The 16,550-nt window shown below is 39.2% G+C and overlaps 1 protein-coding gene across 1 annotated transcript in view; it reads left to right on the top strand.

Annotated features, from left to right (window-relative positions):
• The window catches only part of LOC139693479 (uncharacterized), a 29,605-nt gene extending 14,456 nt beyond the window's left edge, over positions 1-15,149 (top strand). Inside the window, exons 3-5 of the mRNA XM_071591656.1 lie at positions 1,238-1,391; positions 4,345-5,263; positions 10,931-15,149. Of these exons, the coding sequence (XP_071447757.1) occupies positions 1,238-1,391; positions 4,345-5,263; positions 10,931-11,049 (1,192 nt within the window). The 3' untranslated portion in view covers positions 11,050-15,149. The remainder of the gene's footprint in view (positions 1-1,237; positions 1,392-4,344; positions 5,264-10,930) is intronic.
• The last annotated feature ends 1,401 nt before the right edge of the window (positions 15,150-16,550 follow it).

Raw genomic sequence — 16,550 nt, 5'->3', positions numbered from 1 at the left:
CTTCAACAGCTCAGATGGGCGATCCAGACATGAAGAAAAGGAATGTTGAGCAAGGGTGTAAGACTTTTCCACGACAACGCTCGCCCCACGTCCACCGTCAAACCGTCACACTCCTGCAACATTTTGGATGGGAAATCATCATTCACCCACCCTAGAGTCTGGACTTGGCACCCAGTGACTACCACTTGTTTCCTAAGTTAAAAGAGCATTTGGCCAGGAGGCGCTTCAACGACGATTACGAGGTGAAAGATGATGACCAACGCTTCCTCATCCAAACGGCGTCGAGCCAGTACGATATGGTCACACAAAAACTCCACCAGAGCCTACAGAATTTCATCGACCGCAATCGCAATTTCGCAGAAACATAGCGAAACGTTCAAGCTTTAACGAGGATAAAATTTTGATTTAAATTTAAATGGTTTTACTCATTTAACGTAACGATTCTCTCTATCTGTAACAAAAAATTGGGAGACCACAATTTTGGGATTGCCCTCGTAAGTCTGCTGTAACCAAGAAGGAGGGGTGTTTTTGGGGATAATTCTTCCATAGTGACACACATAAGACCATGGTCGGATTTCATGACTAACGATCGCAGCTTCGTCTTTATGATTTTCAGTGGTTTGCGTAACGAAATGTTTTAAGTGCGCAAAGCCAATCATACAGGAGGTAAACGATAGCAATATCAGTCGAGAAGAACTGATCTACTGTGACTAATGTCGATAGGAAAGCAGGAAAAGCAGTTACCTTTCGGCGAGAAAAAAGCAGTAAGAGACTAGTAATTTGTTGACGAATTTTTGATATGTTTTCCTGTTCCGAACACAGTATACAAGATTTTCAAATATCCTCGTTGGGTAATGATCACCAACCGTATTGGAGGAAATGCAAAGCCAAAAAAAAGATGAACCATTCTCATTGACAATTTTTACGAGTGGAAACAAGATTAGATATCACGAGGTCAATGACCCTTGCCAAATCGATTTGAGACTTCCACTTCAACAAGAAACTGAACAGAAAATGTTGCTGGTTAATTTTAAGTCGAACCCATAACCTTTAGGCTTTAAGCATGATTAGCTACTATTTAATAAAGTAGTAGATGAACTCTTCTAGAGTTCTAGTATTCGTATTAGTCTCGAAAATGGTCCTTTGCGAAATATTCTTCTGAGGATGGGTGAAAAACATCGAATGGAAAAACGAAAATCAAATAAATTTACTAATCTACTTTGATATTATTTTTCAGGCGACCATTTGAGGACAAGCCCATAAAGCGCCTATTCACGCCAGAGATTAAGAGGTTCCTAAAGGGTTGGCTGGTGAGGAGGAGGGAGAACCCTTACCCCAGTCGCGAGGAGAAGAAGGAGCTGTCGAGGCAGACGGCCCTCACTTACGTCCAGGTGAGAGTAACTCACCCAAGTGAAGAAGACAATTCGAAATAAGTGCACGCGTCTACACACCCCTGAACGGTCACAGGCCCTCGTAGAGGGTGAGAAAGAAACAAAGGGAGCCGTGATAAACTAAGGATGGGAGAGTGCGCGTCACGAAAAGGAAGGGGGACGGATGGAAAATATTTAGAAGTAGCCAATGACTCAAGAGGGAATTTCCGGAGAAATCTTCGCTCGACTTTCCACCGAGAGGAGGATGAGCGAAGGCTAGCGACTTTCACTGCGAGATTTTATTTCAGCATTATTCGAAAAGCTTTAAATTAGATATCGCTGCATTGAGAGCTATAATCTCGTGAATGCGCCATCATGTGAAAAAGAGAAATTATTTTTGCACAGAATTAATTCATTGAATGTACGTTCTCTCTTTCATTTCATGGATACACAAAACTTCTACGAATTGAAGCCTGGCCCTGTAACTTTAACTGTGAACGCGTGTTTTAAATAATTCTGTTTCTAAGTATTTTCTTCCCCATGTACCTGACATCAAAACAAATGTCCAGGACCGAAATAAAATTCATAATTTTGGCACGGGAGCAAAAAACGTAACGATTACGTCATCGGTTACACCTGGAGTCGTCATTACATCTCAGGTATTTTCATCAAGGAAATAATGTTCCTCGCGCATTTTGATGGGACGGATAAAACAAAAATGATTCATCAAGTCTCTGAATCGAAAAACTGATTATTGCGCGTGAAGAGAATACAAGCATGCACTGGACAGAAGCAACTTCATTCTCCAGCAGATTTGGGAGAGGTGTGACCACTGTGGGTGGAAGAATACGTGTAACTAGGGAATATTGGAGATATGACCAAAGGGTGGAAAATTCCTGCGCGATCCATATATTATTAGCGAGTATTCATTACTTCCCAATGAAAACTTGAAAAGTAAAACTTGAGAAATAAATATTAAAGCAAACAACAGCTTACTCAGAGGCGAAAAAATTACAATGAACAACGGATTAAAAAAATTAAGATTTACTTTAAGAGTACTTTTTGTTAAGCATATACACTGATTTAAACCACCTTTAAGATTTGTTTTCTAAGGTAATTGATCTCCCTCGTATATTTTTAGAGGAAACCTTCTGCAGTATTATTCACCATTATAATGATCTATTTCCGTTATTATGCACTCCAAATTTCTTTAGTTATGCTTGAGAGCTATAGGTCTATTGCCCAATCTTCCCTCTTCACTCAATGTTCTAGACTTGATTACAACTTTTTAGCGGCAGTTTCCCTATACTTCCTCATCTTATCTAATCTCCACATGAGGACAACCTTCGTTAATTCTTTACTTTTCTTGGTGGATCACGATCTTCCTAGTGTAAGTCCGACTAACTTAGCCAAAAATGCTGTCATTAAATTCCCTTCTTAAATTAATTCTTCTTGAAATGAAATCTCAGGGAAATACGAGAGAAATATTACTTATCCTGTAGGAATGATTCAAAATCACTGCGGAACCTTTTTCCGGTTAAAATTTTTACCATACAATTGAGAAATTAAGCCAAAAAATAAGTACGTAAATACATGGTTAGTATAAAAGGTATAGGGAAAAGTTTCGGGAAAATAGATTTATTTCAGGTATTGCTACAATGCCTCAAAATTCTTCAAAGTACCTGTACATCCCTTGAGCATCGACATACTTTTGACCTGCGGCTTTTCCATAACTCGAAGGCTCCCTGGTAGGTGGATTCCAGAAGGTCCTTAAGGGCACGCATGCAAGCTTCTTTGAAGGCATTTAGGGTCCCAGGGTGGTTTCCTTTGAGCGAGGATTTCACTTTTTCTAATAGGAAATAGTCAGCTGGTGCCAAGTCGGGACTGTGAGCGGGTTGAGGAATCGTTGAGATGCCACTGTAGAAGGTCTTCGCAAGCAGACAGTCGACTCTTCTCTTGGTCGTCCGTCAAGACCTTCGGGACGTTAGCGCAGATATTTCGCATCGCCAAATTTTTAGTAATAATGGTGTGCACTGTTATATTATCAATGCCAATACGATCAGAATTCATGCGCACACATAACCGACGGTCTGAATCCAACACTTCACGCACACGTCAGGAAAAAATTGTTATTGATACTTTTTATACAAAACTTGTACTAGGATGATGTTAAATTTTAACATTTTAAACAAATGACATCCTTAGAATCATTTGTGTTGACTAATGACGTAAGAGAGCAAAGCAGAAGTAACGACACGAACAATTCCCAAATGCTAATAATGTTGCAAAGCACATTCAAAAATTAGAAAATTTTTAACTAGTTTCCAGTGTCTATGAAGTCCAGTGAGTAGAGCGTTGGACTACAAATCAGAGGTTCTGGGTTCTAATGCGAATTACACCCTCCACGTTCACCCAAGTTGCGCGAGTTTCGGATACTAGTTCTTTCTGGGAAACAAAAGGCGGCACAGGGGAATGAACTGGCCCTCCTAACCCCATGCGTGAAATTCACACACCGGATAGATCAGCTATAACCTTCTGGTCAATCACTGCGGCTGGTTCAATGGGTGAATATTTTGACTAGTGAGTTTCAGAAACCTACAAATTTTGTAGAACACATATTTAAGAAAATTTTTTCACCCCCGTGAAGTTTAAAATATTCATCGTGGACCCGTCTCCTGAACCTATACTTAAGTCAATTTACAAGCCCTTATAAGTTATACATGCGGGAGAGCTGAGAGAAATGGATGGCGCAGCACTATATACTTACCCATATTATCAGCATGCAAATTTGAAAGTTACATAACACCAACATTGTCTTCAGGGAAATTGCGAATCGACAAGTAAATTTGAAAAGCGTGCTCTGGATGGTAATGTGAGCTAAGAAAGCATACATGATCATCCCTCATATACCATCTTTTAATTCAAAATATTTTCTCTCTCTCTATTTGGACGTTTTTATATTTAAAAAACGAAGATCTGCAATTGGTTCGCTAACTGGCGACGGAAACTGAAAAACGCGGCCGAGGACGGCGGGTCGGCTGACGGCAGCGGCGGTGCCCGCGATATGGACGGAGAGACCCCGGAGGACGAGAGGGAGGAGTCCTCGGGACCTGAGGACGACGGCGCGGGGGGCGAGGACAGGGGCCGCGGGGGATGTCGCCGCACCTGGGGCAACCTCATCCGCAGTTACAACTCGCGGGCGCACGGCAACGTGGAGCAGTTCAGCATCACGTCGGACGACAGCATCTGGGAGGAGGAGGTGGAGGAAAGCGTGGACGTGGAGGAGGAGGATGAAGATTACGGGCGACGCCCGGATCCCCCTTCCAGTGACGACGGCCGACGTTCTTCCTCCGGAGGTGAGGAGGAGGACGACGTCCAGGGAGGAGAGGAAGGGTGCCAGGAGGACTGGCCGACCGTGGAGCACAGCTATTCCATCCTGCTGGACAGGCCCAAGGCGGGGGGAGCGGAGGGAAGGCACCAAAAGCTCACCTCCGCCGCGACCGTCTCGCCGGGCCGGAAGACCGGAGGGGACCGCAAGGGCGGAGGGGTTAGGAGGAGGATCTTCGGTGGTGTCCGGCAAGGGGGGAGGAAGGGAAGCTGCGAGGTGACGTCGTCCTCATCCTCGTCGTCTGGGGGCAGCGACTGCGAGGGGGCCCGCCGTGGGGGGTGCGGCGGGGTGGTCGTCGTGGGCGGGGACCGACGCCAGCGCGCCCCCAGTAGCGTGTCCAAGTGGCTCGAGAGCGCTTACGCTTTCGACGAGCGGAAGATGAACTTCTCGTCAGTGGTGGACGCCGGTGGAACGTCCGTGCAGCTCAAGTGGGCCGCAAGGAATGTCACGTGGCCGAGCGGCGGAGACACCAGGGCAGCGGAGAGGACGTCTTGGATACTCTCGAGTGAGTATCCATCCGGGGAGGCAACCCGGAGCCGGCATTCTCGCATGAATTCTTCTAAGTGTCAGCTTGAAAGTCCGATACATATTGAATGAAATAACGTAAGGACTCAACTTAGACGTAGAGTACCCAGAAATCAGTATGTCGTTCACATTTCCGCAAATATAAAACCTATAGCCACTAAAACCAAAGGGTTTTTCTTTTCTAAGTTCACTAACAGGAACAACTCGTCTAGACAGGCTCAGGGAGGTCAGTTGTGCAAAAAACTGAAATGGTAATAGGGGCAATGACGTGAAAAATCATGCGTAAATATACATATAGACGAATTGATGTAGAATATTTTTTTTGCTCGTTTATTGTTTTAATTTATAAAACTGTATCAAAGAAACGGGTTTTCCCTCGCAAGTTCAATAAACTTCACCTCCATGCCGAATAACTAGTGTATTTACATCAGTATATTATGCTTTAGTCACTCGTGGTGCTTGAGTGCCAGCTATGATCGTTCATTATTGGAAATAAGTTAACTGAGAACTCGTCCTCGCCTGTGATTAGGTAACTCAGTAACTCGCAGTTAAAAGATGAACCTGGGGGAATTATCGAAAGGCCCAATATGAACGGTACTGTTTCTACCCTTATCCTTAGTTCTAAACTTCTTTAAGTTCTTACGTTTAGTCCTAAAATTCCATGTGAACCGACCTTTGAGGCAGGGGTTCTCCCTGGTCCATCTAAATTAATCATCAAAGGTCACAATTTAAATCTAGCCAAACGATGAAACCTCAAGCAGGAGGCGGTTTCAGGATCGGATTTCGGAAGAGGGCAGTGTCCGGACCAAAAGGTTGAGCGGGGGGAGGGAGAGAAGACTGAATTCGGTCCTTTTGAGCATCGGTTTTTGAAAAGCTAAAAGTCCCCCCTCCCACGAGTCCATTGAAATTAATCGCCAAAAATTTTAATCACGTCAAACGATGAAACTTCGATCCAAACGCGGATTCAGTCGACTTTCTGAAAGGGAGGAGCCGGGAAAGAAAACTGAAGCCGTTGAGAACGGAAGCGTAACAGTTTGAGGAGAATCAATTTTTTTCGATATTCGATACTTGGCTCTTTTTTTGCGTTTTATTGAGACCGAACAAAAACATTTATCTTGGAAGAAAAATAGATAATAAGTACACAGAGAGAAAGACAAACGCTCAAGTTTTAAATATGGCCGGAGAAGAGATGAACTTGCTGGAGAAGTTCGAAAAAAGCAGAGAAAGTGGGTGGATGAAATATCGAAGTGTGGCGAAATATCGAAGGGTGGCGAAATATCGAGAAGTGTGTTGGAAGGGAGATTCGTGGGTATTTGGGGAAGAGGAAGGAATAGAAAGGCCTTTCTGGACACCATGAACACAGTTAGAAGTTACAAAATCATGAAGAAGAAAATAACGAAAGGGGAAAATGGAAAGTTTTGTGATCAGTTGAAGGATCATAGTCATTGGGAAGAATCAAACACCCGCCTTTTATAGATAGAATACTTTAAATGAATGATTGAAGGGGAGCAAAGGATATGTACTCCTTCCCCCCAATCCGTTGTGTACCCAGTGACGATTAAACAAATGAATGGACTCCCACGGCGACCCGCGCTGAGCGTCGGTGTTTATGCGCACCATTGCCATTACGATATAGCATTGAGCCACAACTGGGTTCGATACTTGGAGGTAGTAACCGACACTCATACGTAGTAAGTGAACTCGGTTATTGAGCATATCGTTCGGATTGGACTATTATACAGCGTGCTTTTGATTTATATTTTGCTTTGAGGATTTTACATATAATTTATATATTTAATGCTAAAAGATATTGAACTTGAAATCAAACCACTTGTCTTTTCTACATAGCCAAGTGGTTTAATTTCAAGTTCAGTATGAAGATTTTCCACCAAGTGACGCCAGAAACTGTTTTATTTGCCTAAAGATGGTTTGATTTCGTTTCGCTACCCACTTCGACTAATCCGATTAATTCTTTTCCCTTGTAGACCGGACTGGCCTTCCGAAAATCGATATGGTATTTGATTGGATAAAATCGATGAGTTACGAGTAAGTTCCCTTGTGTCTCTGTGGCTAAAAGATTTCAATTTTGTCAATATCAGGCTATTTAATGGAAAATTTTGGCCTCAAACTGGATTTGCATGATAGCTCGATCTCTAAATAAAATGCAGTACTCCGAGGTTCTAGAAATCGAATCCGATTTCCTTGTATTCCTCAACGATATTTTTTTAAAATTTCAATCTTGGAAAGGCAACCAAAAGGCCATCAGCCAGTAAAAATTAATTTAGATGTTTGAATGAATCCTTCGTTTAACCAATGTCCCATTCTTTTTCGTGCGACAAGTTTTAATTTTAAGGCATACGTACTCAACGAAGACGGAATGATTTTTCGGTGTCGACCAAAAACGGTAACTAGTAACGATGATGATCGCCACAACACGCTGTACGGAATGCCGATAATAATTCACAAGAAACAACGATAAAGCTTCACATTCATTTCAAAGTTGACATCAATTTCATAACGAATCGATTTTATGATTCATATCAAATCGGTTAAATTTTCTTATATTCCTGATTCGACTGGAAAAAGTTTGACTTAAGGACGAAAACGTAAATGAATTCATTTCCGGTCTGCAAATATTAGTGCGATTCATTATATTTTAACTAAGAATATAATCTATTTCATACCTCTAGAAAAATCGTCTGACTGTCAAAACTAAGTACGTGACTTGACATTTCACTGTCTCGAAATCAGAAAATTTAAAATATCTTGTTAACTCTCTCGATTGCCGTGCAGAGAGTTGCTCACTCTTTTTCCGCTCAAAACTGCTGTAATCCTTGGTTGCACTCGTCGTGTTTTTCGACTATAAAGGTTCTCTAATATAACTAACTCGAATATTACAAACATCGAGGCTAAAGCTTCAGCAAAGGATTAGGTGATCGGCGTAAAATATACCCGATCAAAACACATCTCACGATTTAAAAAAGGTGAGACGGAGAGTAATTAAAAACTGGTGCCATGTTTGAGAAGAGGTGCATCTGGTAAACGGAAATGCTAAGTACCTTATTTTTTTTTTCGCTGAATATTCTGGATTTGGTACTTGCAAAGGCAAATGTCATGGGTGTAACAACTGGGATGGCTTTCGTCCACGGCATGTTTTGAAAAGAAATGGACGACAAAAAACATGTTTCAAGCTGTGTTAGCTGTGTTGGGACCGTCAATAGTGTTAATTCAAAGTTGTTTGTAAGAGGTTCCGACTTCCCCTATTTCATCGCTGTCATACTTTCAAATATTCTTTTGAGAATAGGTCACGGAGGGTTGGACTAAAGTACTGTCTCCATATTTTTACCTGGAGAGTACACTCATTTGTAAAATTTGGCGTGGAAACGCACGTGCTCCTCTCCTTTTCACACTCTTTTATGCCAAAATGACACTCTCTCTCTCATAAAAAGAGACGTTTCAGGCGTGATATGGTGGAATATCATGATTAATTAAAAATAGCAATTTTCCACAAAAATAAAATTTAATGCGACCGGTTTCAATGTTACTACATCATCATCAGGTGCTCAGCACCTGATGATGATGTAGTAACATTGAAACCGGTCGCATTAAATTTTATTTTTGTGGAAAATTGCTATTTTTAATTAATTAACTCTCTCTCTCGCCAAAGGGAGCACTGCAATACGCTTCCTCCATCAGATAGATAATTGGTTTTGCTACACCTCTGGCTCTGGTGGGAAGTAAGCGAGGCAGACTGACATCGGGTTTCCCCCACACGGTGACTAAAACCTTCTCCTGAAACCCGGAGGTCTCAGGAGAAACACGATTCTTCCGTTCAAAGCCTCCTTCAGAAAGAGAAATCCTAAAAATGGCAGTTGTATACAACTCGATAAGGAAAACAATCTTCCCTTAACTCTTTCTTGCAAAAACTCTCAGATATTCTCAAAAAATGGCGATACAATTCAGCGTTCCAGCGTCATTTGATGGGATTAGTGCGAAAACATAGCTCTCCCGACGCAATCTTATGACTGCACCCCATCCGTAAAGCTTGATCCAGTTTTGCCAAGACGACAGGGTGCCATGGCCACTCACTGAGTAAACATTAATCACATTTTAATTGTATACTTATTTTTTCTTCACTCACTACACGCAGATTCCACTTATTTCTTTACACAAACACGCAGATACTCTATTGTTTTAGTATATCTTCCTTGGTCACCAGATTAAGTTTTTCATTCAAAAGGAGTAGATGAAATTTGTTGTTTCAGGCGTAACTTTATGGAATTTGCATAATATATTTAAATGTAATGAAATAATGAAGAGCAGATGAAAATTCATAGAAATAAATAACACCAAATTAACATTTTAAGCGTTCGAAAATAAGTCATCAAAATCTTCATCCCAGATGTTGTAACACGGTAACGGGGCATTAGGTAACACACGAACGAAATGAATCTTAAATCTCAATGAAGACGAATGAGATGTCCGTAAATGAGAACTACAGTACCAGGTGGCTGTGCAATATAATGTTACAGGCAACCAGTAATTAATAAAATAATATTGGTTGGTAAGGCCATACATTTTATAATCACACAGAATCCAGCATCTCGTGGGTTGGATTTCGTCCTCACTGTTAATATGACGGTTAAGGTACTCGAAAGTATTTTGGGGATCGGAAGAGTGATGTAGTGAGCTGTAAAATTACGGAAGCTTTGAGTTTAAAAAGGCAAATGCCAAATAAGGAAAGTAATTTCAAACAATTCAAATTTCGTCATCTCTACGATGCATCAGCACAAAAAATCATGAATGGCCACTTCGGCACTAATAGCTTTCAAAACATTCTAATTAGGATGTATTGTATTTACATTTTAATTAAGTGAACGACGCAGTCTAACACGCACCACCATAAAACGTTCCTTCTGGCGATTGGGAGCAACACGTACATTTCCCAAGGGAACCTCCGTCGATGAATGGAGAGTAAAATTACAATAGAGCGAAGCAGTTGTAAAAGGACTAAATTTCTCTATATCATGCAGTTCAAAGTTTGCGATTTACAGAAAAGCATCAGGTGGGATGTCTTTTTTTTGTTCGTGGAGTTACACTTTTTCCAGCGGTTAATCTAGATACAAAGACACATTTACATAAGAGCCTCATATTAAGATGAGATTCCACCTGCCTCCTACATGACTTTCCAGCAAAAGTGAGTATTGCGCTCTAAAGAGAAGCACAGTACCCTTTTAGCATTTCCTTACCCTTTCCCCACCGTCGCCGATTCCAGGAAAACAATCGGTTTGGACTTTAGCGCAAAAATTAGAGGGAAATGAAAGGTGAAGCAAGGACACATCGGGCAGTGACATCGCGGTCCCTTACGCCAAAATTGGTTTTGCATGATAGAGAAACATTAAGGAAATCAAATCGAAAAACGCACAATAAATGTCTGCATTCGAGTGTATTTTTATAACTTATGACCCACATTAAAAAAAAACACGGTCGCCGTGCGTCGGTAGCACACGTAATACAGGCCCACACGTTAAATACCTATAAAGATTGTGTGGAATATTTTGGAGAGATTTCCTCCATGGAGAAATAATACGAGATGAAACTGCGGGATGGCATAACATTAATCATCTCATTTTACCTTATTTTGCAGGAGTGGGTATCGATGCCGTTCAAGACGACTCGTGCCGTTGGTCCGTTCCTGGGAGGCACAAGGAAGAACTCGACGCCGCCGAGGCGCTGGCTCGACTCGCCGCAACGGCTTCGCCATAAATCTCTCGACTGCCTTCGCTGACACCGGAGAAGTAACAAAATGTGACAGATAATCAAAACCAACAAAAGTAAAAATTAAGAAAAATTCTTTCGATCATTCGCTAAATAAATAGGTATTTTAGCGGTGAAAAAACTTCAAACATTCTTTTGCAGACACCTATTATATTAATGGAATTCTATAAATGGCAGAGAAGTCTGACCAAATTAAAACAGCATGAAAGTAATTCATTAAGAACGAACTCAAGCAATATTATAAGTAAAAATCGGTTGTTTCTCCATATCACTTTCCAAGACATTTTCTGTCCATAATTTTACGGCTTCTTCAAGTTCCCCTTTCAAGACCTCGTCAGCAAACAAACACTCGATAAACATTCTAGATACTTTAACAAATGAGAATAAATAAAATTAAAATAATATTTTTCAATTACTGAATTAAAGATCAAATATTTATAGTACCATTGCAACGAATTTTTGGTCAACAATGTACGAGTCGTATTCCTCAGTTTGAAAGTTATTTTTTAGAGCACAGAACTTCTTGATGTACAGGAAACCCTTCAAAATCGATGGCGAATATTTTATGAGCAGACTAATCAACCGTTAACCGCTTTGCAAAAAGTGGAAGGGTACTCAAAATCTCTTCCCTCTCAACACCACAGCAAATTATAATGGATACTTACAGGGGCAATGCAGATCTTCGTAATATTGATAAATCCCAATGGATTTTCAGATAGTTGAATTTAGTTTTTCAAAGCGTTCCATTGTTGGAAGAAAGGGGGTTTCTTGTCAATAATGATTGTACTCTAATTAAGAAATGCACAGAATCACTAGCGAAATCTTCTTCTTTACAACTTATCAGGCAGTTTGTTGTTCGCCCTTGCCCGCTGGCAAACGATGCCTACCAATGTCCGCTGCTACCCTATGGAGTTCATAAACTATTTTCAAAGTCCGTAAAATGTTCCGTATGTTTTATATTGGGCGTTAGGAATGATCTGCTCTTCAAAAAAGTTATCATAATTGACATTTAAGCGAAAAGTTTACGAGATGCCTTCTATACTGTTTCTCCATATACTCTAATGAGGTAGATGAGCACATTGCCTTTTCTACATGTCACATAATTGAAACTTTAAATGACCTCTAAAGCTAAAAAAAAATGCTGCAGATGTCATGACGTTTAAATTGAGGGTCCAATTAAATTGACAGAAAGCCACTACTTAAATTAATTGCAGTCACTCTTTTAACAACATTACTTTAAAGCGATTTTTGGAAAGAAGACTCCTTGGTTGTTCCTCGTGGCGCTTTGATATTGTAGTGTGTCCATGAGGGAGAAATGTCTAACATTCGACCAACATATGAGCTAATTTTTATTTCTTGGCATTAAACTAAAATGATTTTTGGGATGTCATGAACATTGTAAGATTAAGCCCAGATATTACAGTGTCTCTTTAAAGGAAAGTTGACTTTCAACTTGGGTTAAAGACTAAACTCTCACAAAAAAACTTTTATGACCGTTAGTTATGTTCAAAACCGACTGTTGAACTGCTCAATAACTGACGGACGGTGTTACTACAGTAAAAATGTTCACGTTAATCAATGAGAAATCTTATTTGTTTAACACGCCGGATTTCTTGGTAATCTCGAAGTTAAGTTAACGTCCACATTAACTAACGACTGGATTTAACGAGACATAATGAAACCGGGCCTAAAAGAATTAACTTAACCATAGATAATATTTTAGGAAGTCACCAATTTCATGGAGTGTTCTGACTGTAAAAGAAGTAGACTGCAGACAAACCCAAGTCAAAAAAGGTTTTATTAAATAATCTTTTCATAAATGTACACACTTCGAGGGTGCAAACTAGTCCTGTATTGGGTATTTCTCGTTCGTTTCTTAATGCCTTTATGGCGTCTATGCGGTCGTAAATTTAAAGAGTAGAAAGCACTTGCGTTTATCAATAAATTTCAATGAAATATTAATTTAAAAAATGCTGTGATGTAGATAATAAATATGAAAAAAAATTTTGGCCTACAGCAACATTACAGAAAATTAACAGTCTTGCGGGATTTAGTTTTCAGAAGAGACAATCTCTCAAAACGGGGAGCAGTCTCAGTCGAAGCAACTACGCTATCGAGACGTAATTTCCCAAGGAAAATCTCGAAGAGACCATTTAGGAACAGGAATTCATTTCTTTAGCCGTCCTTTTCAGATATGACTCCGTTCCATTCGCTCTTCATTTTCTGCGAGATCAACCCTAGACCGGACGGTGGGAGAAGAGGATTAAAATGGATTTGAAAACTGCACGAAATGCATTTCTCGGTTTTTTAAAATACATATTTGAAAATTTTCATCAGTGAAATAACCTCATTGCGTAGCTCATTGCCCATCGATTGATGGATTCTAATTCTACGACCTTTCCTCAAACTGTTCGCCTCACAGGTTTGATCAGAGGGATACGCTGAAGGTTGAGGTTACCTCGATGGGTGTACATGAATAAGAGTGGACTGGACTTAACTTTGACAATAATTTGTTTACACATTTACCAACTCTTCCATTTTGAAGCAATTAACATTTACGTTCTCACACGAAAAAACGGAGAAATCTATTTTACAGTATTTGGCATTTCCTCGACGGTTAATATGGCAACATAAGTTGCCTCGGCAACCCGCTCTCACGTGTAAGTTCGGCGGGTGGCGCGAATGTCAGGATTTGCAAAATAATAACAGCATTTCGCCGGACGACTAGCCTTCTAAGACTGAAAATGACTTAAGATGGCTTTTACGATTCCACCGGCTCACGTAAATGGCTAATTATTTAGTGTGGCGCGGTCATTATTTAATGAGATTACTACGTGATAAGTATTCTTATGCATAATAGTAAAAAAAGATCCAATGTTGAGATGGAACATCAAATGTTGGAAATATATTTATATATATATCTCAGATACAAGAACTAAGGATGTGCCTTTCAGAGACATTTGATTAATCCTTATTGTGATTATAAACATTCAATTTTTAAAATGTACAACATTCGATTAGATGTAGCTTACATTGTGATAAGAAATAATTTTATAAAAGATTTTCGGTTCCCAAAACCTACCCAGGAAGGTAAATTTGCTGGGAAACATTAAATTTTCCCATACCAAACTTGGTACATTTTAGTGACATTAAAATATGGCTAATTGATGACAAAACCAAATTATATGGAAAAGTAAAATGTATTTCTAATCATTCATGTTGGTAACTACTTGTGATGCCGTTAATACAATCCTTCCATTTTTGCCTTCCATGTCTGTTAAAAGAATAAAACATTTTTTAACTCATGAAAGATACATTAACAATAAATATTTTATTAATGCTAGTTGCTTTACTTAAATTGTTTTTTTTTTAGCCCGAGTTATGCAAATTTGTTAGCTAAATGAACATCAGTCAAATGTGCAATTTGATAATAAATATGATAAATGAAATTCCTAAATTGAAGATTTTCTTGGACAAGGATTAAAATATATATCTTTTGATTTCTCCATGGGGATAACCATCCTTTCAGAAAGAAGGCATTTTTATTTTTATAACAATGCTTTTTAAGTTAGTTCAATTAATCAAGTTAAAATAATGTTTATTTCACACACTGGGGATTGAATGCTACACATATTTCCTTAAAAAAAACTATGATATTTTTTATGTTCAATGTAATTTTGTGGGTGTAAATAATGGTTCAATGCTTTATTTTATTTGCTGAGCATAATAACTTCATGTATTTTTTTTATTGAGCTATTAAGTTTTAGGGTGCTCTTTTCTAGCCAAATTTCTGATTAGGTATATATAATGAACAAGTTGAGAGCTTAGTATTTTGTAAATATTTTTTATCTGTTTGTGAGAATAAAAACTGTAAATAAAAATGTACATATTGTTTGTTAAATGTAGGCTATCACAACAGTGATACAAAACTCCTGCAAAGGAAAGGATGAGTAAATCTAGTCAAATAAACTGTACTTATCTATATATTTTTTGATTATATCCAGCATAATTTTTAATTTAATTTTAAGGCATCAAGAATGGAGTGTTATCAATTCTTTATTGAATGTAAGAATAAATTTTTTCGCCTGCACTGCTTTTATTTTCAAAATAAAACAGCAGAAATAATTTACCTGAACTGATTCTTAAGAAAAGTTGGAGATGTTCACAGGCACCATTTAGAAATGTGATTTTCTAAATATGTTTCCAGAATATTTTGCCTTAACATATTTGACCGAATGCTGCATATTTATACATACGATAGTAATGAGGGAATAATAAAAAGTGAAAATTTGGAGACAAAACCAAAATTTTTCAGGAAAAAATATGGCACCTTCTATATGTACCTGGGATTCTGAATGGGTTAGCAGATTAAATGTTGATTTTAGCAAAACACTTTCACAAAATAGAAGGTATATACAGGTAACAAAAGATGAAATGAACTAGCCTGACCCTACTTCATCAATTATAACAGGCCAAATGTGAGTGAATTACTGCATGCTGATAGGAGACCAGATGCAACTAAGGTGCATCTGCCAACCATATACAGAGACAGATTACTACTGTAGTAAAGATTCACACAGATTATTTCATAATTCTCCCAACTGACTTTTTTTACGAACATTTCAGCATGCAAAGTCGTATTAACATTTTAATACTTTTAATAGCCCACCTAGAACAATGAAGTCTCCTTTGAAGTACTCCCCTTGGGACCTCACACACTTATCCCACAACGCCTCTTCCACTTTTCGAACCACAAAGTCCTTTTCTGGAATGGTCATCAGCTGCCTCATTGCATTCTCTTTTATCTCATCATGAATTTAGTGCCGCAGTAACAGGGGATTTGCTCGAAGCTGCAAATGATGACCCAGATTTTCTAAAAAAAGGTCAGAACTGGAAATGAGTCATGATTCTATGGGTATGACCCTGAAAAACAAAAGCCCAGTCCTCCCGACAGTCAGTTAGCAAGATAAAGGAGAATGCCCTAAGAGTTCCAATACCAAGAGAAATTGGAGTGATTTCAAGTAGTAACACATCTCTTACATCAACTTGAATGATTCCTGCTTTCATTGCAGTTCCAACTGGTAAAACTCCATACAGATTGTCTCCTCTATGTGGAGCTTTGCCAAAGAATTCTTTGACTTTTGGCATAGGAGTCATGCCACCAATAAGAATAACTTCATCCATTTCATCAGCAGACAAACTAGCAACTTCAAAAGCTTATTTTACAAGGAAGCATGGTCTTTTTAATCAAAATTCTCAATAATCTTTCAAGCTTTGCTCTTTTTAACTTCATATTTAAGTGTTTTGGCCCACATGTATCAGCTGCAATAACCCCCTGCACAGGTATCTCTCACTGTTAGCTTTGAAGGTAGAAGATGGATGAGGGGCTATGACTTAAGAGAGGTCAGATCTCATGATAACTCCTATCACCTTCCAATTCTGCCAGAGTGCCACAATGTCAGTGAGTTGATTGCTTTTGGAAGGAAGGA

This window comes from Hetaerina americana, unplaced genomic scaffold (genome assembly GCF_022747635.1).
Source record: "Hetaerina americana unplaced genomic scaffold, ioHetAmer1.1.p SCAF_5, whole genome shotgun sequence".
NCBI lineage: Eukaryota > Metazoa > Arthropoda > Insecta > Odonata > Calopterygidae > Hetaerina > Hetaerina americana.
Note: the sequence above shows the minus strand (reverse complement) of the source record. Positions and strands in the feature narration are given on the sequence as shown.